The 24,943-nt window shown below is 39.0% G+C and overlaps 1 protein-coding gene across 1 annotated transcript in view; it reads left to right on the top strand.

Annotated features, from left to right (window-relative positions):
• The window catches only part of LOC123683486 (probable G-protein coupled receptor 158), a 187,345-nt gene that overhangs the window by 132,316 nt on the left and 30,086 nt on the right, over window positions 1–24,943 (top strand). The window contains exons 2-3 of the mRNA XM_045622573.1: window positions 2,855–3,038; window positions 19,434–19,557. Of these exons, the coding sequence (XP_045478529.1) occupies window positions 2,855–3,038; window positions 19,434–19,557 (308 nt within the window). The remainder of the gene's footprint in view (window positions 1–2,854; window positions 3,039–19,433; window positions 19,558–24,943) is intronic.

Below are 24,943 nucleotides of genomic sequence, written 5' to 3'. Positions count from 1 at the left end.
ATGGTTACCTTTAGCTGGAGGTGTTGGAGATTATTGTTAGCATTAAATAGTTTTGGTATCTAAAGAACTTTATTTTCGTTCAATACCATTATTTTCCACAAATTAAATGACACAAGATGCTTTTTTGTAACTATAAGAGACTTCGAGATATCTAATTCACTCTATCTAAGTTCCTTCCATTATTTGACATCAAATAACTAGTAAATAACCTTCCTATTGATATAAACTCTATCTTGTAGCTTCAGATGCCGAAATAGTATATTCTAAAACAAGTTGCAGAATGGGCTCCTATTCCAATACGAGTGCGAAATTCGAAAACGAGCGACGAAGGAGCGAGATTGTTGGAATTGCCTTCTGCAACGAGTATTAGACGATGTTTTCTCTATTTCAGTCAAGTTTTTTGAAATATTGTCGAAATTCAATGAAAAATTCAGATTATACATCCTAGTGACATTTGTATTGTATCTTGGCAGTTGGTGTGACTGTTACGAAAATTGACAGATTAAGGAATATGAATTAGAATCGTACGTTTCGAATTTTGAAATAATTTATAATTACGCATTAAATTTGTGAATTATTTCTGCTGAAATCGATTTAACACAAACAGAATTAATAGAAATTGCGAATAATATTGCAAATAATGTCACTCAATCCAAATTATATCATATTGACAATTGATGTGTGTTGAATTTTGACAGGATTGGAAGTCTGTGTAGACAATCACAAAACGAAAAATTTAACTGAAAACAATGCTGAAATGAGTTCATTACAGCACTGTTTTTAGAACTGTAATGAACTCATTACGATACTGAAATAGAGAAAGTATTTTAGACATCTTAACTATTTCTTCACTCCATACTCCATAGATAAGGCAACTGAAAATATATGTTTTTAACCAACTTAAAGAGCACCTGGCAATAAATATTTGAGTTTTTCCAAGGATACCTAAAGACCTGAAACTTTTTCAGTACCCTTCATTGTAACTAGATGAAGAATGAATATCGAAGAAACAATCCGAAAATGAAGAACCAACATATAAATCATACATTGAAACATATAATATTTTATTTGAAAGATGACATGGCAATATGGATGAAAATAACCCTTTTCCAAAATTTTCAATGTATTTCATCAATAGTATGATCAACGTTGATTTTTAGTGGCTCTATTGTTATTGGATTATTAGCATAAACTTGACATCCCTTGCAAATTTATCTACAATACGACAAATAGTGAGTAATTCCTGGTACTTGTTTGACTCGTTTGAAAACGGTAACAAAGCTCGGGAACCCTCATAAATTAGCATAATTCGATTCATCAACGAACAATCGAACCAAATGGAGCAATAATGGCCTTAACCAACCTCAAACTGTTCATTATGTTCGATTTATCAGTTATGTGCATATTCTATCATGGGAATTTTTCATTTCCCGATAATTTTCCGAGCAATAATTCACGTGGGATTGTTGAATAAAACCACCTATTTTCATACAAATATTCGTTATGATAATATATCAGAAACGTTCAACTCTACGGTATTCTGAAACAAAACAAATAATTCATCGTTTGTGGTCGATTTGAAATTCAACTGGTTGTTTTGTAGCAAAGAGTTTCGATAACACAGAGTTCGATAAGTAAATATTTAATATCCTATCATAAATACGATCATTAGCAGTAGAATAGTTAGTATTCTGCACGATATGCTACTTGATGAAATGCACATTTGGGAATAATGCCCAAAATAAATTCGGCACAATATGATTACGTGATTTATATTGAATCGAAATCATTACTAGTTACAACTAATAAACCTCTCCAAAAACTTCTATTCGATGTCCGGGAGTTCCATTGTTGTTCAGAACAATAGCATTAGAGGACTAGTTCTATAAAGTTTTCCAATAATAAAAGCTTTCATTTTGATATTACCGAGTATATTTGAAGATAAATCAATGGATGTTTATTACATAGTAAAGAGGAAGGTTTGCCGATGGAAAACGATATCAGTCAAATGGCCTTGCATCACTAAAAAAAAGTCATATAAGGTGTAAATCTCAAGATCTCGGTGGCCAATTGTGATCAACTCTTCGAGAAATAACACAGCCAAGAAACTTTTGTTACAAAATTGCGACTGTTTCATTGCTTGTGTGACCTGTAAAGCATTCTTGTTGAATATAACCGTCGGCCACGTCAATATCAGCCATAAAAATATCATTAATCATTGCTCATTTTCGAATAAATGAGATCCAATCACAGCACAAGCCGAAAAACCACACTACATAGTGACACGTTGAGTATGAAGAGCCTCTTCAAAAATCGTATTCAAAATGAAACCTCTCATTTGTAGCGTGCTACAATGTAAGATATCAAGTAATAATTTTGAGGTGGCGTCCACTTCATAACTACTTGACTATTCTGAAGCTTCTTATCAGGTACTACTCAAGGAATTATCTCTTTGAACTCTTTGAAGTAAAGATTTTTCCAATGTGTAGCGTGCTACATTTCAGATTTTCATCAACTGTCTGGCTCAGTTGAATATATAAAATTTGAAATGTAGCACGCTACACATTGGAAAACTCTTTACTTCAAAGAGTTCAAAGAGATAATTCCTTGAGTAGAACCTGCTGAGAAGCTTCAGAATAGTCAAGTAGTTATGAAGTAGACGCGACCTCAGAATTATTGCTTGATATCTTACATTGGATCGTTGTTGTTCTGAATAAACTTCAAGCGATAAGTTATAGATACATAAAACATAAAATGTTATAGTGAAAATGTTTTTTGCATATGAAAAAACCCGTGAGAAATGCGTATCAAAATCAAGTGACACATTATATCATTCCCTTTCTATTTCTTCCAGGATACAACACCTACACCTTCAATGGCAGTTCTCATAGCGAAAAAGTCCCAGATGTGATCCTGTCAGTGCGGTATGAAGATGGCAAGTGGTCCAAGCCCTACTACGATTGTGGTGGTGGCAACATATGGATGTTGACCTACACTGTTCCCTTCTTTGGATATGCCAACAACAGCTACTTCTTCAAGTGAGTTCCTCATAAGTATTGAGTACAAAGCTGCACTTATCGGTTGAAATTACACAATAGTTACCCGTAATTTTGCAAGAAAGCGTGTTGTCTGAAAATTGCATGAAAACACGACATTTTTTGACTTCTTGAAGACATTTTTCTCCCATAATTACATTCCTGTCATCAAAAATCCATCCATTACAAAACTAGGCGAGTAAGTGCCGGAAATGTGTAGCATGAAGCGCCATCTAACGAGTAAATATGTCGCTAAGTCATTCTCTCAATCAGCTGAAGAGCCGAAGTGACCGAAATGCCTTTCATAACTCTTGAAATGATTTAAGGAAGCATTTCCGGTAGTATTATTCGATTCTGGATTAATTTCGACCGACTATAACAAACTTCCTACGCAATAGGGATCGAGAATTGAGAAATCAACGGAGACCATCCTCTATTTCCTACTGAAACCATCTGTCCGGTTGATAACGTCTGCTGAAAGCTCATAAGATGCTGATCCAGTCGGCTGTGCTGGGATCATTTCGGTTCATTTGTTCAGAAATTCTCCTTCGCCAATTTTGTTTTGGGGTGGGTAAACCTTACGGCGAAGTTATTCGTGTTGGTAACCTTGAATTCGTACCGTCATTCCGTGAACTTTCATGCGAATGTGAAGATTTTGATAAGGCGAATAATTCACAACCTGAAGGATACTTTATTAAACTATATTGATCACTAGGTTGAGAAGCAAAAAAGGAAAAAATTGAGTTATGGGAATATCATTAGGCAAAACGAAAAAAAAATTGATATATGCTGACAAAGATATGGGAACTATTGAAAAAAATTGTTGTTCGCCATACTCTGAAATGTTCACCTGTTGAAGTTTCAAAGATTTCGTTGATGTTTTACTGGAAGGTCTAGGAAACCAACTTGCGATCCTGGGAAATATCACCAAGACTCAGGCGGAGATGTATCTGGACAAATAACATCTAAAATTGAATTTTATTGAGTTTGAACTCATCAAAATAACATGATTCTCATAGAGTTATTCACAAGATGAAAATTAATTCTCTCTAACAACATATTTTGGGTACTGTTCTCAACTGTAGAGTCGACTTGAACAATTCAAGCATGTAACTGACGACTCACATCGTCTTATGTTATGCTAATCTAAAGGAGTTGTGGATAGCCATCATTCTACATAACCACAAAGCAACAATAGGATATGTCATGTTTAGCAACGTCTACAGTGACGTATGCTAATGTACCTAACCTCTTCAATTCTCGCTAGACATGGCTAATGTCTCGCAATGCTTCTCCAGTCCATCTGTTCCTTCCTATCGATTGGCGTTGTGCTTTGCAGAAATGCAAATATTTGTCTGTATGGCTGAATGGCCGTATGTGTTTTCATAATTCCATCCAATTACCGGTAAAGAATAAACAAACAATGCTGCTGAATAAATGTTATTTTATTTCATGATATTCAGTTTAATATTCCAACTCAGTACGTGATGAAAACTCGTGCAATTTGATATCGAACAAAAACCAAGACGAAATACAAATATACGAATTTGTTTCGAGTTTTGAATCCAACAACCAAAACTTTCACATAGACTCGTTGAAATTAATGTATTTTTTAAACGCTGCTGTTCGGTGAGTGACATTTCATTTAAACTTTCTGGCAGGCAAAAAAACCTTTTCAGTCTGGTTATTAATATTTCCACAATCGTTGAATACGTGACAGCTATCATCAATATCTACTTCTGTTGAATTTTTTTCATCCCTCCCATTCAGTCGAAATCAATAAGAGGAACTTGTTCCCTTTTCAAACGTCACTGAATTATGTCGAATCTGATCGGCTCATTTTTATTTGGTTTCGCTGAATATTTTCCGGGAATCAGGTTCATTATTTCTATAATGAACCTTCGGGATTTTTCTTTTCAAGTTATTGTGTTTCTGGTTGTTTCGTATATTAGAAATCTATAAATACTCGCCCAAATGAAAATGCTATGCAGACTGGATTTTTCATTTTTATGAATAGAATTGCAAAACCTTCCACGCCTATTATAATATATAATAACTGACAAATAAACTGCAACACCTAGAAGGAGCTGTTTGAATTTAAATTTTCTTCTGGTGAAATATAAACAGTATATCAAGGAGTAAATTATTATTATTATTATAATTTTGTTACTTGAATATTGTAGTCGTTTTTTGCAAGTTTTTCAAATTTTACGACAAACCTGCTGTTTGAGGAGATCCAAAGTCGATGTTTAGTTGCTGCTCAATTGCCTAGAGCACGTGTACGCGGAATTCATCACCAGCTTTGTGACTTTGAAAGAGGTCGAATTATTGGTCTACGGGAGGCGGGGAGATCGATGTCTAACACTTATGGCCATTAAGGACTCGATCTTTGGTTGATCAGTGGTTTGGAGAACAAGGCCATCCTGTAACTGTCTGAACGGTTTACCACCGGATAAGGTCTTTTGGACTGCAGCATTATCGACCCCATTATGTGTTACCTCTGACGGTTGAGCATCGCCGGCAACGATTACAGTGGTGCAGAGGACGTCAACATTGGAATATGGGATGGCACCAGGCCGTCTTTCATGATGAATCTCTATTCTCCTTGGGTGCACATGATGGTCGAAGAAGGGTTAGACGACGTCGGGGAGAAAGACGTGAACCTCAGTTCGATGATGAGCGTCATGTACACCGGACAGTAGGCGTTATGGTATATGGGGTGCTATTGCACTTGCAAGTAGGTTACCTTTAGTGGAGCCATATGTTCTCCCGTACCTTAACCTGCTCGAGAATCTACATGTTGCCAGAGTTAGTTTGAGCTTTTTCGAAGCGACCCATGTGAATCTTTTGCTATGGCCTCCCAGATTCTTCGATCTTCCGCCCATATTGCATAGTTAGGACATCATGGGTAGAAGGCTTGGAAATTTACTTCAGCTCGCATGGAGAGCTGAGTACAGGTAGCTTGGGATAGTATCCCTCAAAAAAAAATAGACCATCTTATTGCATCAATGCCGAGACGTGTTGGGGAGTGTATTGATAATCGCGGTGGACAAACACATTATTAACAGATTTATCAAAAAAAAATTGTAAACCCTTCATTTTTTTCCAAATTTACGCCTTGCTATACTATCTTTGTTTTACCAGAAAAAAATTAACATTTAAACAGCTCCTTCTGGGTGTTGCAGTTTCTTCGTCAGTTAGTATACGTTAATAGTTAATTGAAATATTCTCCATTAATTCTCTCTTTAAATTCAAGTGCTGTTTTTCCATTTCCTTCTACCGTTCTGAACAAATCCGGACCTCCCAATGAATAAAATCATGGTATCAACGTCGACGGCGTAATTTTTCGAAAATAATTGATCACGTGACAACTGAGAACTGGCATTTTTCCTTGTCGTTATTCATTTCGGAGCTGTCGCAACGTGGTCGTCCTAATAAATCCTGTTTTTGCAGAGGAAATGGATGGCATCTGAGTCTGAAGAATATTCATGGCATGGGGGGGTTTCAGACCGCTGGTTTCTGAATTTCTAATTTATATGGAGATGTGGATAATAAAAGTTATAAATCTTCGACGTTAATAGAATCGTTCTGGCGGCTAGAATTATAAGTGGCTGCCTTTGAAAAATGGGAGCGTTTGAAGAGTAGTGATTTTTCTTGTAAGGTTTTATATCAGGAAGTATACAGCGTGCGAGGGAGTTTTTGTGGGGACTATTAGTATTGTGGTCGTGAATGGGCCAAATCCGCCCTATAGTTTCAGGATTGTATCCAACTGAATTCTGTTCATTCCAAGTATAGCCATTCGCCAGAATAGAAAGTTGCTAGTTAGTTTCAAAATGATGTCATGAAGGCTAATTCGAAATTTTGTTAATATTAGGCCTATTGAAAAGTCCCAGGTCTGATGCACAGATGGCGGTGCTAGTATTAAATCCATATGATTTTTATACGTATCAAAAGTTGACAGCAGTCCGACAATTAGTTTGTGAGATATTGCGTTATGAGTGTAGCTACTTTTGTTATTTGAAAAAAGATGGGAAAAAAAATTCCGTGTGCTGATGAAATATTGCTTTTTGAAGGGAAAAAATACAGTTGAAGCAAAATCTTGGCTTGATGAAAAGTTTTCGGGGTCTGCATCAGGAATTTTGACCATCATTGATTGGTATGTTAAGTTTAAACGTGATGAAATAAGCACCGAAGACGGCGAACACAGTGGACGCCTAAAAGAGGCTGTCACCGATGAAAAGATCAAAAAAGTTCACAAAATAATTTTGAATGACCGTAAAGTGAAGTTGATCGAGATAGCAGACATTGTGAAGATATCATCTGAACGTGTACATCATATCATTCATTTGTACATGAAAAAGCTGTGTTCTGAATGGGTGCCGCGCGAGCTCACAATCGATCAGAGGCAACAACGTGTTAATGATTCTGAGCAATGTTTGAAGCTGTTTAAGTACAATAAACCTGAATTTTTGTGTCGATATGTGACAATGGATGAAACATGGCAGCATCATTTCACTCCGGAGTCCAATCGACAGTCAGCTGAGTGGACTGCACACGATGAACCGAATCCAAGTGGAGGAAAAACACAACAGTCAGCTGGCGAGGTTATGACATCAGTATCCTGGGATGCTCAAGGTATAATATTCATTTATTACCTCCAAAAGGCCCAGGCCATCAACAGCGATTATTATATATAGTTATTGGATCGTTTAAAGGATGAAATCGTTAGAAAACGGCCCCATTTGAATAAAAAAGGGCTGTTTCTTCAAAACAATGTGCCGTGTCACAAATCAATGAAAACAATGGCAAAATTGCATGAATTGGGCTTCGAATTGCTTCTGCATCCATCGTATTCGCCAGATCTGTCCCCCAGCGACTCTTTCTTGTTCTTAGCCCTCAAAAGAATGCTCGCTGGAAAGAAATTAAGCGTCAATGAAGAAGTTATCGCCGAAACTGAGGCCTATTTTGAAGCGAAAGACAAATCGTACTACAAAAATGGTGTCGAAAAGTTGTAAGATCGCTATAATCGCTGTATCGCCCTCGAAGGCACCTATGTTGGATAATAAAATCGAATTTTGTCAAAAAACTGTGTTTTACTCTGGTAGACCGGGGACTTTACAATTGGCCTCTTTTACTTTACTCAACGAGACCAATCTCAACCCTCTGTGACTCTTCATCACCTCACAGTGATCTGTCAAAATATGGGACCTCACCGTGGAGCACTCTGTATTCCTAAATAAGCTCACCAAATTTCCTTCTTTAAAGTAACTATTAACCAAAGTGACCCACAACCGTTTTTCAGGACGATAAGAACTCGAAAACGAATTGCAGCAAGGAAAATCACACCCGATATCCTCTTTCCCTCAGTTGGCACACAGAAAATCTGCATAATGCACAGCAGATTACTTTTATCTCGATGCTGTGGAAAGGCCGACGTAGCGAATTTAATAATCTTGGTAATCTGCATTCGTTACAGTCCTTAACAGGCAAGGAACTGTAGGATCAGCTCCGCTGTTTGGTTTTATTAAAAATTGTAGGTTTATGGCGCTGGTCCATGTCCAATTCGAACTGAATTCGTTCGGAGCGAAAGAAATAGAGACGAGAGACTCAAAGAGAATAATATTAAGTATGAGAATTGCAGCGACACTAATGCGAATTCATTAAACACAATATCCGAAGAAATATCCAAGGAGAGTGGAGTTGAATCCTATTTGTGTCTGGAAACGGGTCCTGGAGATGCTTTGGGTCGAGATGAATATTTCGAGAAGCAACTTTTAATGAAGGATTATCTGAAATTCTCATCTGATATTTATTTAGAAGAGCTGATCCGTTGTTGATTAGTTTATAGGTAGAGAGATGAAATTTGGAATTGAATATTGAACAATATAGTCCATGGCGATACAAACAGATTTGGATAACAGGAAATGAATACTATGAATACCATAAAATAAACACTATGGTTGGGGGATTTGTTGGCTTTAACAGAATATTAGTTTCTAAAGCGTATCATACATAAATATCATTTTAAATGCGCATTCGTTTACGGCTTCAACATATAATGTATTGATGGTGGGGCCGCTATCAAGGATATCAGGATAAGGTTGGTTACATGAATTTTCAATTCCACCCCTACTGCGCAATAGACCACGGAAGTAAGTAATAGGAACCCTTGACCGTAACAGGGAACGCCAATTTGCTGACATCGATCAGATCCCCTTAATTACGCTCAGGTATTTACACTGACGCTGCTAGGAATCGAATTTCCATTTGGGAGTCTAGTTCTCTGCAAAAAAACTGCAGGTATTGGAGAGGACAAATCCGAATCTACCCCTCGCAACGTTAGACTGATCCTTTTCTCTCGAAAATTGTTTCCGAGGTTAGTTTCGAATTAATATTACTCAGGTCTTATTATACTAATCAGGTAAAATGAATAAAACAGCTGATATTTGGAAGTGAATGATGAAAAGAAAAAGAAGTACAATTTCCAATAGTGTAATAATATCATACGATATTAATTATTTATCTGGTTAATGTATCAGCAAAATGCCATCAACATAACCATTGTCCGACAGAAGGTCTCCACGCCATTACGTAGGAATCATAATCGAAAGTGACCCAAGGAGAATGCATGTCATCGAGGGAGTATAGCGATATACCGGTCTATGCATTAGATTAGAATGACGACAGATTAAGTTTCACGTTTCACTGTGTGGACATGGAAACAGGCGAAGATATTCTTGAAAAAAGCACTCTTGCAAGTTAGTTCTAAAACATCAGGAAGTGATAGATTTGACGATCTCCTTGGGGAATTATCAAACAGGGCAAAGACCAAAAGATCTTAAAACGCTGCTTTCTAACTACATTAATTTTCGATTCATCCTAATCGCCTGTCTTGTGAGACACGAAACTTTCTTCCAAACGGCCAAACTTTCGAATGATCCACTCTCGAAGGGCCATTTCGCACCAAAAATTCAAAACTGCAAGTTGTGATGTTTTGAGGTGATGACTGCGGAAAACGTGAAAACCAAACTTGCCCAAACACCGTGCAGGTTATTAACGAAAACTTCGGACAAACCCGGTCGATAACCCTGCATTCGGTTACCTAACTTTCCAACATTACCACCGATTTTCCGGCGTTTCCCGGATCAACTTCCACTCGCCACCCTCCGAGGGACCTTTTCGGCACCGTTATGTCCTCAAAACCTGCAGACCTACCGACGAAATCGTTTGAATAATTACCGTAGCATCTCCAACGCCCAGATTACCGAAGCCGAAAATATGGTAATCGTCGTTTTATTGTGGGCAAAGCGACGTCCCCGTTTTCCCGGGAAATTTATGCATGGAAATCCGGAACTTCCAATATTTGAGCGCCGAATATTTTCGGCAGAGATGAAGGGAGTAAACAGGTAGATATAGTGGGTGATGAAGACTTGTTTACTGCAGAGTTGGAGATATATTTAAACTGTCGTTTAGACTTTGGTGGAGATGTTTGTACACTTCGGCAGCTTGCGATCGTGGCAAACATCATATTTCCTGTTGTTCGGTTGTCGGTACTGGGAATCTGACACAAGGCGCGGCGTGTCAATATTGATATTATTCCATTTCACACACAGACGATCGGATGACGGTTCTGGAAACTGCAGACTCTTCGAGATTGAAGGAGGGGTTGACCCTTAGGATATGATAATAGGAAGTTTGGTATGCTCGTGTTGGCATCCTTGAATATCTGTTGAAGATTCTTCGCTTTGGATATGTTGTCGAACATCCTCTGCTGAGATCTTTCTTGCATTAATCGAGTATTATTATTATTTCAATGAATCGAGGTCGTTACGGCTCTGTTAGCCTGCCGGTAACTGTGACCACTTTGATCTTTTGTTCTTAACCCTACCCTATTCATACAAACCCAGGGAGGTCATCGATACTGTTAACAAAACCAACAACATCCTTAGAAGCCCTGGTTTCCAGAACTTCCTTTGTCATGTGAGTAATTCTTGAGCCAGTCAGCCCTGAACATTTGCATACTATGTGTTCGGCTGTTTCTATTTCCTTTCCACAGAGCCCTGTCAGCAGTCTCATCATTACCCGAAGCTCAGTTCGTGATAGTATGGCGACAAAAAGCAATTAGACATAATGTTTGTGTCTAGCCGAAATTGTCGTCACAATACTAAATATAAATGTACCTGCATTAGTGTAACAATGGCCTTTCGTGGTACTTGTGCATACAACTTCCTCATTCAAAGGGTTCTCAGAAAGATACAATAAAGAATGTATTTCCCCTACCCTAATTAGTGTGCAGGGACCATGATACCATTGCGCTGGCATACAACATAGAGAATAAGAAAAGGAAGAAGAAATTCAGGGTGTCCAATATGATTTTATGCTTGTAACCCAGGTATAAAACTGGAAAAAGAGGAGTTGAGTGAAGTAAGTTATGAGGTGATGACCAGTTGAGTTAGAAGAGTGTCCAAGGATGTTTCCAAGTGCTGTACCACAATATAGTTCTTGTCTGTCGAAAACCCAAAAGTAGCTTCAGTAGGATTATTCAAATAACTTGGCGACCTCAAGGTCTAGTATGCCTTTCATCAGAGCTGTTCTACTCACTGTACTATTAACAGCCTCCTTACAGTTCCAGAGTTCTAATGTACCAGAGTATCTGGAATGGCTTCGAAGAAGTTACATTCTTAATCATTTGACAATCTCCAAAACTGTGATTTATTTGATATTCATTGCCAAGTATTGCTTCATTGCTAATGATTTTGTTTGATTCAACACTGCCAAGCTGCCATATGCATTATCCACGTGATTCTGCACGTTATGTGATGACTGATCACACTAAAATTTGACAGAGTCCTTATCGAAATATCTTCCATCTGAATCTTCTGCGTAAATGCAATTTATTTCATCAGATTTTCTGCTAAATATCCTCTGGCAACCTTACTTGACTCCCATGACTTGCTAATCTAAGATATCTCCACCAGCGTTCACTAGAAATGTTGCTGGCGTCTCATCGATTGTACAAGATTGGATTTCTGAGAGTAAGACATCTAGCAATTGTATCAAGTATTTTGGAAAAAAAGTGACCACAAGTGTCAACCGAACATTTATTGGGATTTTTGTATGCTTGAAATCATTCTCTACCTGGATAACATAAAGAGAACATTTCTCTTTATCTTCGGATTCCTTTACCGGGAAAAATCTAAGGAAATCTGTGTGAACTCATAGCCCCGTCTGAATATAAAAACACCAACCACCCAAATATCGACCCACAACAATAACAATAACTTCCTCCCTTCAACATTCAAATCGTGTAGCGAAACAATCCGAGAATAAAGGAACCCAAAAAGGAAATCTCTCGGAAAATTCACTCAAGTCCACCTCATAGGGCAATTCACATTCAGCGAGCAGTCGAACTATAGACACAGCACACTTACCGTTACAAACCGGCATAAATTCAATAAAACCCAATGTAGGGCCAATAACGTACCTCCCTGCGTTTCGGAGGCGATCCCAGCGACCCTAACGGCACTTCAGAAATATGTCGGACGCTTCCTGCGATCGGAACCTTCAAAAGAAATTTTTTCCGTCACATAAAATCTTATTTAGGCGTGGGACGGACGGAAAAAAGACAGAGTCCGGGTTTTCTACGTTCCGTTAGCGTGGCGACCCTGCATACTGAGCACCTGTTCAGTGATACCAACCTCGGAAATCTGATAAATGAAAGCGGCCAGGCGGACTTGGAAAGAACCGTTTTGTTCTCTAGGGGAGCACGTTTGGATGGTCGGCTTCCCTTTGATCTTGATTTGGCCCGAAATTTCGTTGCTGTGATTTGACAGGGGACGTTTGGTGGAAAATGGTGCTCTATTTTTTCGCAGACAAGTTTTTTTCTATTATGCAGGATGTTCCTAGTTTCGAGTACTTAACGTATGTCTCAAAAGTCTGGTTACGCATTAACCTTGGAGCGTTCATATATTAATCTCCTGAATTCTACTATGAATACTTCGTAGGGATTCACGGCTTGGCTTGATTTTCGAGCTACTTGGCTTGACCTTGACTTGATTTCAAGTCAATCTCAAGTCAAGTAGTAAAGGGTGTTTTTTTTAGAGCTATAGAACTTTAAATTACAATAAAACAACGATAGATCATTCGATTGACATGCATTTTATTTATCCGTAAGATAGTCTTGTGGCATTACATTTTAAATATGATTTCTGGCATATGACCGCCACGGCTGGCTCAGATGTAGTCCAATCTGGACGTCCAATTTTCGATGACTTTTTCCAACATTTGTGGCCGTATATCGGCAATAACACGGCGAATTTTGTCTTCCAAATGGTCAAGGGTTTTTGGCTTATCCGCATAAACCAATGACTTTACATGGCCCCACAGAAAGTAGTCTAGCGCTGTTAAATCACAAGATCTTGGAGGCCAATTCACAGGTTCAAAACGTGAAATTAGGCGGTCACCAAACGTGTCTTTCAATGAATGGCACGAGATGTGTGACATATTGCACCATCTTGTTGGAACCACAGCTCCTGGACATCATGGTTGTTCAATTCAGGAATGAAAAAGTTAGTAATCATGGCTCTATACCGATCACCATTGGCTGTAACGTTCTGGCCATCATCGTTTTTGAAGGAGTACGGACCAATGATTCCACCAGCCCATAAAGCGCACCAAACAGTCAGTTTTTCTGGATGTAACGGTGTGTCGACACTTGAGGATTAGCTTCACTCCAAATGCGGCAGTTTTGTTTGTTGATATATCCATTCAACCAGAAGTGATAAAAGATAAAATGGACGTAGTGCGCGATACGTATTCCGCAGAAAACCATTATTTTCGAAATAAAATTACACTTTTTGCTAGTGTTGTTCAGACGTGAGTCTATTTATGATGAATTGCCAAACCAAACTGAGAATAAATCTTTTGACAGCTGTTAAATCGGTCGCCATCTTGAACAGTAATACCAACTTAAAGTTATATACCTCGAAAAAAAACACCCTTTAGTTTTGCAATATCAATTCAGATCAAGTATTTATTTATCGAGTACTTGAATCATATCAAGCTACTTGATTTTTAGCAGTTTTATTCTGTAGTGTCATATCAATAAATGAATGATGAAATGAGAAGGAACCTTGCAAAAAACTTTCATCTATTGAACTAATTGTAGCGAATTCTTCAGTCTCTTGGCGCTCGAGTAATATTCTAGACTAATCAGCAGTCCCACAACAATTAAGGTCAGCTTGTGACAACTTCATAAGCTTCATTGTGTTGGATGCTCTGCAGTGTTTTTTTCTAAGTTCGTTCAAGGTTTTGAATCTAGCTGATGTTACTTTTGATGATCTGTTTGCTTTCAATAGCACTATTCCATGAAAGTCACTCTGTTGCTTCCAGCCAGATCTTTTGGGGTATAACCATACTTCCAGCCATCAAAAAGATTCAGCCATTCTAGATCAAGATCAACGTGTCCTGACAATTCGTTGTAATAAATATATATGAGCCCTTTTTTAAGATATCTTGAGCACACATACAAATATCTAAAGTTTCTGCCTGCAGGGCTGAGGGTTGCCCTAGGAACATGTATAGCCTCAATTTGGACCAATACCTCTATAAAAGGGCATCAACGAAAGATGATTTATATAGGAATCCTTAAAGTGTTACTGCTTGATGTGTATTATGATGTGGAGGAGTTATTAAGGGTCTTGTTTTTTTAAGTGAGCTGTATTCTCTTGCTATTTCATTTACTTTGGACTTTTGATAGTGAGTTTATCTGAAGTCACGAGTTAACAATATTGTGCAGACCATGGCCAGTTGTATTGGGTAAAAAATTGACAGTGTCATGCCTAAAATGTCCATGGCAAACATCAAAAGAGCCTACAACCTAACTCTTACTAGTTCTGAATTATCTCACAGGGAACTACTACAGAAAACCTAGATTCATGGAACATTGGTTGCTCTAAAATGAAAAAGACTTGAAGAGGATACAAAAATATCATTCAGAAACAGCCGAATGAAGTATAATCAATTGCAGTTTGAAACTCAATCCACCCTTTTCCAAAAGTACAAACAATAACCTCATCGATTTCAGTTCCACAACCGGAAACTCCGCGATTGACGTACAATTGTGGACACAACCATTCCGATTGATGAAAGCCAAATGAGGAATGCTCATTCCCAGGTGGAGACCATCCGTTGAGCGTTGAGTAATCACACGCCCACATCGCTCCAATCACAATTCCAATAAAAGGGCATTTCGATTCGCACAATTCGGACAGATTTTTCGCCCGGCAATTCCAGCGTAAGAGCGACGCCTGTGGCCACAACATCGAGACAACACAACACAACATTGTCGAGTGGTTCTTCAATATCCAAACGATGTTATTTCAGCCGTTGAAAAGCAGCGTTCGATGATGTTGATTTTTAGGATGTCTGAACATACAATTGCGTATCGGTATACTTAGTAATTGTTTCCTGTTGCTGATCGAAGTGGGTGTTTGTTTTTCTAGCGTTGTTTACTTCAACCTAGCAGAAGGTTTGGGAAAGAGTTGGACTCTAGATTTTAGTGTGTATTTGTTATTGTGTATTTGAGAATTTTCAATTTTTTTTGGTAAGAACTTTCATGGAACTATATTTCCATTAGTTGTCATTTCCAAGACTTAATAAAATGATACACCTAGTTCTCCAGTGTTTACCTCGTGCTCTATTTTCTTCTATACTGTTTCTTAAGGCTAGGAAGGCAGTGGATCTTCCAACATATTCCAGACAACACCTCAGTTCTCATCTTTAATATTCCTTCCAGAACTTTGATGTTATTTACCATATCCATTTGGCAATTTGGTCTTTCCAGAATAGTCCTGTCCAGAGTACATGCCTCTGACCTGTGGGACAATTAAGCTTACCTCAGTCAGAAGAATATCTGACAAGCGAACTTCTGGTGATTCCAGATCTGCATTGATAACCAAGACTCGAGGACGCTGTGAGGTTCGCCTAAGTATATCATAGACAATCTGCTTGGAAATTGTTGAGCAGAGTGAATAGCAAAAGATCAAAGTGGTAATATTCATGAAAGGCTGCTTGCTATTCAATTTACCTCTACCATTAGTCCAATCCTAATCTCACAGCCTGCTCTTCTACATATTGTTTCATACAGCTTGGGGGCATGTTTCCAATAAGGGTTTAATTATTTCTGAATTATGGCTCAACCCTCAACTGATGGGGTAAGCAGAAAATTAGGGGGAATTTGAGAGATGAGAATTTTATCTGCCAACAGGTCAATGCGATTTAGAAGGTAGTCATGCTGACAGCGCCCTGTCAGCAGTCCCACACTAACTCAAAGCTCAGCTGGCACAGCTTTTCAGTATCTTCAGCCTAGTTTTCAACAAAATATTTCGATATTTTACCATCTACTCTGCATAATGATCATGAATCCTATCGGGAAGCAATGTAAGTCAGAAGCTACACACCATCCTAACTCAATGTTTCTCGTATGAAATTGCATCCCAAAGTTTTGTCTGCAATCCGATTCACCTTGATTTACTTAACAAACTTGAGATTGTTGCGAAGGTCAAGGTACAACATGTAAAAGAATAATTGTTGATAAGAATTGACACAGTTTTTATATGGGTGTAGTAGTAGATAACAAAGCCAGAACATGCTGTAAATGAAGACAATGAAGAAGCGGATGAATATGCAAAAAGGTTATCCAGGGATAGGGTTTCATGTGAACTTGTAAAAGGGTCCAGAGTACATGCTTCTGAGGTGTAGGACAGATAAGCTTACCGACAAGTCAGAAAAAGGTCCAAGAAGCAAACTTGTGGGGAAGCCAGATCTGGAGTGATAACCAAGACTCGAGGACGTTGTGATGTTCACTCACGCATATGATAGACAATCTGCTTGGAAATTGTTGAGCAGAGTAAATAGCAAAAGATCAAAGTGGTAATATTCATGAAAGACTGCTTGCTATTCAATTTACCTCTTTAATTAGTCCAATCCTAATCTCACAGCCTGCTCTTCTGCATATAGTTTCATAAAGCTTGGAGGCATGATTTCCAATAAGGGTTTAATTATTTCCGAATTCTGGCTCAACCCTCAACTGATGGGGTAAGCAGACAATAAGGGAGAATTTGAAAGATGAGAAATTCATCTTCCAACAGGCCAATGTGATTCAAAAGATACTTATGCTGACAGTGCCCTGTCAGCAGTTCCACACTAACTCTAAGCTCAGCTGGCATAGGTCTACAGTATCTCTAGGCTAGTTTTCAACAAAATATTCTGTTATTTTACCAAGAACAAGTTATATTCCTACGCTTCGTTCCTCTTTGCATAAAAACCATAAATCCCATCGGGAAGCAATGTAACTCAGAATCTACACCCCCATCCTAACCCAATCGGCAGGAATTCAATTAGGACCAGTATCTCACAGGGATGTTCAACCATACCGGAGATGCGTAGGCATCCGGGATATATTTCTCTGCAGAATTCTGCAATGCCCCTTTTTTGCTAGCACTGCCCTCTCTCCGCAACGAAATTCAACAGGATGAGTGGTGGGAAATTAACGGATCGCCGTCTAGAGGATGGAACACCAGGGAAAAGACACGTGTTGCATGCTGCGGTTTTGACGCTTGGCATCCAACGGGATCCCTGAATTTTTGGTCGGAGTATCGAATTTTAGGTGCGAATCTCGTCGCTCTTGGTATTTTGTGAATTCCGCTCGTTGAAATATTCCGTGGAGCGAAACATTTTTGATCCTTATTGCTGCTGTTGTATTTTTTAACAGTGGCGTAACTAGGTTTTTCGAACTGGTTTATTCGCATCAAGTAATTTAATGAGGAAGGTATTGACTTGAGATCGGGAGCTTTTGAGCGCTCGTTTATAAATGCTGGTGCGTCTTTTCTTTTCGTAAAACATAGATAGTATAACGAGGAGTAAATGATTGAATTCAAGGTCGATGTCTAGTTGTTGAAAAGCCTAGAGCACGTGTACGCGGAATTTATCGCCAGCTAAGGGAATTTGAAAGAGGTCAAATTATTGGCTTATGGGAGGCACAAATGAAGTTCAAGATCGACGTCTTAGACTTATAGCCCTTAGAGACCGTTTGGCGACAACTAGATCTTTGGATGATGAGTAACTGTCCGAATGGTTTACCGCCGGATAATGTTTTTTGGACTGCAGCATTATCGACCCCATCTTGTGTTACTGCCTTTGACGGTTGAGCATCGCCGGCAACGATTACAGTGGTGCAGAGAACGTCAACATTGGAATGTGGAATAAGATCGTCTTTTCTGATGAATCTCGATCCTCTTTAGGTGCACATGATGGCCGAAGAAAGGTTAGACGAGGTCGGGGAGAAAGACGTGAACCTCAGTTTGATGTTGAGCGTCATGTACACCGGACGTAGGCACATGCACATGCTAGTAGGTCATCTTTAGTCTTTATTCGAGGTAACATGACAGCGCTGCGTTTCTTCAAGCAATAGTGGAGCCATATGTTCTTCCTTACCTTAACCGGCTCGAGAATCCAATATTTCAGCAAGATAATACCTGACCTCTTGTTGCCAGAGTTAGTTTGAACTTTTTTGAAGCAACCCATGTGAATCTTTTGCCTTGGCCGCCCAGATCCCCCGATCTTTCGCCCATAGTGCATGTTTGGGACATTGGGAAATTTACCCCAGCCCTCACGGACTTTGGCGGCTCTGAGACATGAAATACAGGTAGCTTGGAATAGTATCCCTCAAGAAGAAATATACCATCTTCTTGCATCAATGCGGGACATGTTGGGGAGTGTATAGATAATCGTAGTGGACAAACACATTATTAACAAATTCATTCAAAAAAATTGTAAACCCTTCGTTTTTTTCTTCAAATTTCAATCATTCACTCCTTGCTATACTATCTATGTTTCACCAAAGAAAAATTAAAATTTGAATAGCTCCTTCTTGGTGTTGCAGTTTCTTTGTCAGTTAGTATATTTGTAATGTAATCCACACAAACGTTTCGTTGTGAACTTTCAATCTTAAATCCAAGGAGTCACTCATGAGTACAACTTTGCGACACACCAAATTCCTCATCTGCCCGTACGTCTGGCAAAAACTAATGATCCGCCACAGAATTGAAAACCACAGAACCGTCCGCCTCCGCTTTCTATGACCGTTCGCCACTTAATCAACGCAAACGACGTACTGAAACATAGAAATAATTAACTGACCCATCCCAGGGACGCAAAAACACGATATACATATATACACATATACGGCATGTACGATGCGAAGTCCGCCCACGTGATTCGCTGATTGAATCGGATATTTAGAGGGATATAGAGACCAGTATTATTTTTCGTTGGGTTACGTGACATCGGAAAAACGGGATGGCAACTTGTTGATCTAATTTCCTGTCCCTTTTTCAGGGGCACCAGCGGCATAGACGTGGACCTCCGCAGGGTGGACATCGACCAGTGCCCTTTGCCCAAAGGAAGCACGCAGCTGAACATATTTGCGGCGTCGGACAAGTGCAAAAAGAGGACAACTGAGGTGAGTCCGGATATGTTGGGTTTTTGTTGCCGAGTCTCGGTACCCGTAATTGTTTACGAGAACGTTGGATTAGGTTGGAACTTTTTAGGTTGAATCGGGTTAGTTTGGGCGTTCGGGGTATTTGTTCGCTGGATAATAATGTCTGCTGAACAAGCAACCTCCAACAGATTTTACAAATTCATTTGAGGTCAATGTTACTAACGAGCAATTGCAAAGTCCCCGGTCTACTAAAACACATTTTTTTTGACAAAACTCGATTTTATTATTCAACATACTTGCCTTCGAGGGCGACACAGCGATTATAGTGATCTTCCAACTTTTCGATAACATTGTACGATTTGTCTTTCGCTTCAAAATAGGCCTCAGTTTCAGTGATTTCTTCTTTATTGGCGCTAAATTTCTTTCCAGCGAGCATTCTTTTGAGGTCTGAGAACAGGAAAAAGTCGCTGGGGGGCAGATCTGGTGAATACGGTGGATGCAGAAGCAATTCGAAGCCCAATTCATGTAATTTTGCCATTGTTTTCATTGATTTATGAACGACACATTGTCTTGATGATACACCACCTTCTTTTCTTCAAATGCGGCCATTTTTTAACGATTTCACTGCGTTCGCCGTGTTCGGTGTTCATTTCACCACATTTAGAGTTAGCATACATGATGGTTGATTTTCTTGGTGCAGACCCCGGAAACTCTTCATCAAGCCAAGATTTTGCTTCAACTGTATTTTTTCCCTTCAAAATCAATCCTTTTTCAAATAACAAAAGAAACTACACTCACAACGCAATATATCACAAACTAATTCTTGGACTGCCGTCAAATTTTGACACGTAATGTTTGAAGGTTGGTACAAACTAAAAATCATATGGATTTCATACTAACACCGCCATCAGACCGAGGACTTTTCAATTGGGCTAATATATAAAAATTGTGTTAATCTCTTTCAACATGGTTCTTTTATATGTTTACCTTTGCCTTCTTAGCAATTTCTAGTTTGTTGAGTAAATCAAGATAAATCGTATTGCATACAAAACATTGGGATGCAATTTCAAAAGGGAAACATTGAGTTCAGTTGAGCATACTCCAAGAATTCTTAGGTGTAAAGCGTTCTTTACATTTTGAAGGGCATCAAGAAACATACACTCCCTTCTCCAGAACTACAACCAAAACAGCCAGCTCCCCCTCCAACACCGCATCAGCAATTTCCACCCTTAACACCCTCCTACCCTTATTGGATTAGGTTCGAATACGTCTCCTCGATAATCGTTTCGCCAAAATCGCCAAACCCTTCCCCCCCCAAGTGAATTAATTCCGACCGCCGACTGTGGTCTCCCGTGTTCCTGTTCGCCATCCCGAGTCCCGAGCGGTCTTAGCGTTCCCTTTAATGAAAATCCAATCAACTCCCAGACTAATATTTCGATCGACCGTAGAAATCGTTGACAGGAAAGAACAAGAGTGACGGTTCTGTGCTCTTGGTATTGAAAGGGGAGGGGATAAAGGACGGAGGGGTTGAGGGAATTATGACAGCTCGATGAAGGTGCTTGAAAAATATTTTTCGATGGTTATGACAAGGGGATAAGGTTGATTGCTTCCTGACTGATGAAATCAGGCCTTTTCTGAAGGAGGATGGGATTGTATTGAACGTGTGAATTATCTTCGTTTGAAATCAACAAACTGCAGAGTTATTCTTGATGAGTTTTTGTTAGATGTGGTGTGATCTGACAGCGTCTTAATAAACACAATGTCCGAAGGAATCTCAATGAAATAGGCAAAAATAACAAGATTTGCTCAGTTTGGGTTTTGGTCACTCGGGAATTAAAGAAATCAAAAAGCCAACACACTTGACAGAAAAAAGGAACAAACTCCTTTCATTAGCTCAACACCTTTCTATAGTATAGGTAAATGTACCTGCAAGTAGGATTTTCTAGGGAAGGAAAAAACTGAAGGTGAAACACTCGGGTGGAATCTTCTAGGGTTGGACCATTCCAAAAAGTTTCTTTGAAATTTTGATTCTGGGAGATCTAAAGAGGATCTGGATCTTAGCAAGAATGTGCTAAATCTCCTCAATGGATTCCTTATAGGGCATTGCCGCCTAAGGAAGCACCTCATGGGAATGAGTCTGGCAGAAAACAACGAGAGCAGATTCTGTGGAGAGGAGGAAGAAACCCAGGATTATCTGGTAACAGAATGCTTTGCCATTGCTAGCCAACACAAAAAGTGTTTTGGACGAGAGTATTGTAGTAGTGAGGACGTAACCTCCTTAAAGCAATCCCAGATATTGGGTTCATTAAAACTCTGGAACTGTGTGTCGAGCTGGAATCTACGTGGTTTGATGATGAGCACAGCTCTAATAGACAATAGACCTTAAAGTTGAGGTGTAATGAAAGCTCCTTTAAATCTAATAGATATAGTATTCTGCTCTAATCTTATCATCATCATTATAAATAGGAAGTTTAAAAACTCCTCAGTTAATGAGGTTGGGTCTCAAGATAAAGCTGCTGGGTATTCCTAGATGTTCAAATGATGACTTCAAGTCGAGAATTTGAGTTTTTCCAATTGAAATGACAATCGTTATGGCTTCTAGCGATGCTCTAAGTAGACCCCTTTTGGAAAAAAGATGCCAGCAGATAAAGTGACGTTTGTTAGACTCTCATATCATACCCGAGCCATTATGATTGAACTGTACACATTTTCCCACTCCCTCCTAAAAAAAAAAACAATTGCAATTCCCAAGAACTCGAATCAATCTTGTCTCCCACCGCTCATCCCTTCCTAATTTCTGCGTCTGTTTTTTCTCCCGTCTTGAAATGGGCCGTAAAAACGTCGTAGTCGTAGCACAAAAGATCGTTATTAATTAATCAACAGGCCGAGCAATATCATCGAGATACCGCAGTTCCTTCGTTGATGCCAGTTGTCGAGTTCAGGGCATCGAATCTCTCGTTCCGCCCCTTTTCCCGAGAAGATCATTAGTTTTGGCATTTTCAGCCGGATTTTCTTCCACGATTCAACGGATGCCTTCGTGATTGCAATACGAAAGTTGGTTTGGAAGGTTTCGAGAATTAGACGAAAATGGAAAGGGAGAGATTTGACAGATGAAACGTCTCAGTTGAAGATATTGTTGGGTTATTGTTTGGCCAGCAATATAAATACCATTTGAAATTAAGGTTATTCTGGAAACGAAACGAATTAGAAACAGTGTACGTTGAGATTTTTTCCAGGATTTTATACGAGAAAGAATATCACTGTTTTGACGATTGAAAAAGCTATTTTTCTAGAATATTTTGCTTAACATTCGAAAGGATATGCACCAAAAAGAAACAATAGAAATTGAGAAATATTATGCCAATTGAAGAGTCCCCGGTCTGATGCACAGATGGCGGTGCATCCATATGATTTTTAGTTATTACCAACCTTCAAACGATACGTGTCAAAATTTTACAGCAGTCTGACCATTACTTTGTGAGATATTGCGTTGTGAGTGTAGCTACCTTATTTATTTGAAAAAAGATGGAACAAAGAATTTCGTGTGCTTATAAAATATTGCTTTTTGAGGGGAAAAAATACAGTTGAAGCAAATCCTTGACTTGATGAAAAGTTTCCGGGGTCTGCACCAGGAAAATCAACCATCATTGATAGGTATGCTAAGTTTAAACGTGGTGAAATGACCACCGAAGACGGCGAACGAAGTGGACGCCCAAAAGGGCCTGTCATCGACGAAAAAATCAAAAAAGTTCACAAAATAATTTCGAATGACCGTAAAGTGAAGTTGATCGAGATAGAAGACATTTTGAAGATTTTATCTGAACGTGTACATCATATCATTCACAAATATTTGTACATGAGAAAGCTGTGTGCAAAATGGGGGCCGCGCGAGCTCACAATCGATCAAAAGCAACAACGTGTTAATGATTCTAAGCAGTGTTTGAAGCTGTTTAAGTGCAAGTTTAAGATCTGGCCCCCAGCGACTCTTTTCTGTTCCCAGACCTCAAAAGAATGCTCGCTGGAAAGTAATTGAGCGCCAATGAAGAAGTAATCGCCGAAACTGAGGCCTATTTTGAAGTGAAAGACAAATCGTACTACAAAAATGGTATCGAAAAGTTGTAAGATCGCTATAATCGCTGTATCGCCCTCGAAGGCAACTATATCGAATAATAAAATCGAATGTCGCCAAAAAAAATGTGTTCACACTGGGGACTTTTCAATGGGCCTATTAATCAAACATAATCTTATCTGATGGTTGATGAAATTAGACAGAATAAAAACCTTCTTCAACGATGGATATACTCATCCAGCCTCTTTCAGCTTCCCCAAACCACCGGAAACGTCGCTGAAAAACTCCCCTCCGAAATTGAATTTTTGCAGATCTATGGCGGTCTCGCTCGATTTCATTGGCCTCATAATTGCAATTTATAACCCTCCCCCCTTCCACTTTATGCCCTGTCGGTCGGTGTGCATTAATTTAAAAGCCGTATAAAACAGTTTAGTAGGCGATCCGGTGGAACGTTAAGGGTAATGGATTGTGTTTGGTGATGACAAGAAGGACTCTCGGACGTATTTCAACGTTCTGCTCGACAATGTAGGACCTTGTAAGCTCCCAGGTTAGTGTAATAATGACATGAGTTTAATTGGACCTTTGGACGACTCTGGAAGCGAGAGAGAGAGAGAGATGTTAAATGAGATGACGTGTGATAGCCAGATCATGAAGCGAGAGCAAAGTTGCCTATTCAGTATTTTTTCAGGTTGTTGTTCTCATTTTTCTATTATGGGCGTGATGAGATATATGATTACATGAGATCGTTAGATATATGATAAAGATGGATGTTTCAAAAATAGAGCTTACAAATTACAGTTGATATGTTCTATTATTGGATGAATAATATGGAATGTACCCAATAATCATTACCATGCAACTTTGAAAAGGATAAACAACACCAATGTGAAGTTAAATATAACTTCAACTACTACTATTAAAATATACAGATCAGGCCACGTTAAGGTAGCTTGATACATAATAAAGAGAACCAAAAAAAATGTAGATTCACCAATAAAGTCTATATGGAAGCAGGTTAATTCAGATTTGAGAGGGGATTTATGGCAACACAACCTTATGATTTATTGTGTTTCCCATCAAAGCTGTCGTTGCTATTGTTCATAGTTGTCTAGATCTCACCCTCCGATTCCAAATTTCTTATGAACTCCAGTATCTGATATGACTTCTAGAAGGTCACTTCCTCACTTCTACAAGTCTTTCATATACAAAGCATTTTTTGCATTGGCAGATGATTCATAGTTTGTTCCTGTTCCTCTTCCCCACAGAATCTGCACTCGTCATTTTTTGCTAGACTCGTTCTCATGAGGTGCTTCCTGAAGTTGCAGTGCTTTGTAAGTA

This window comes from Harmonia axyridis, chromosome 6, assembly GCF_914767665.1.
Source record: "Harmonia axyridis chromosome 6, icHarAxyr1.1, whole genome shotgun sequence".
Taxonomy (NCBI): domain Eukaryota; kingdom Metazoa; phylum Arthropoda; class Insecta; order Coleoptera; family Coccinellidae; genus Harmonia; species Harmonia axyridis.
Note: the sequence above shows the minus strand (reverse complement) of the source record. Positions and strands in the feature narration are given on the sequence as shown.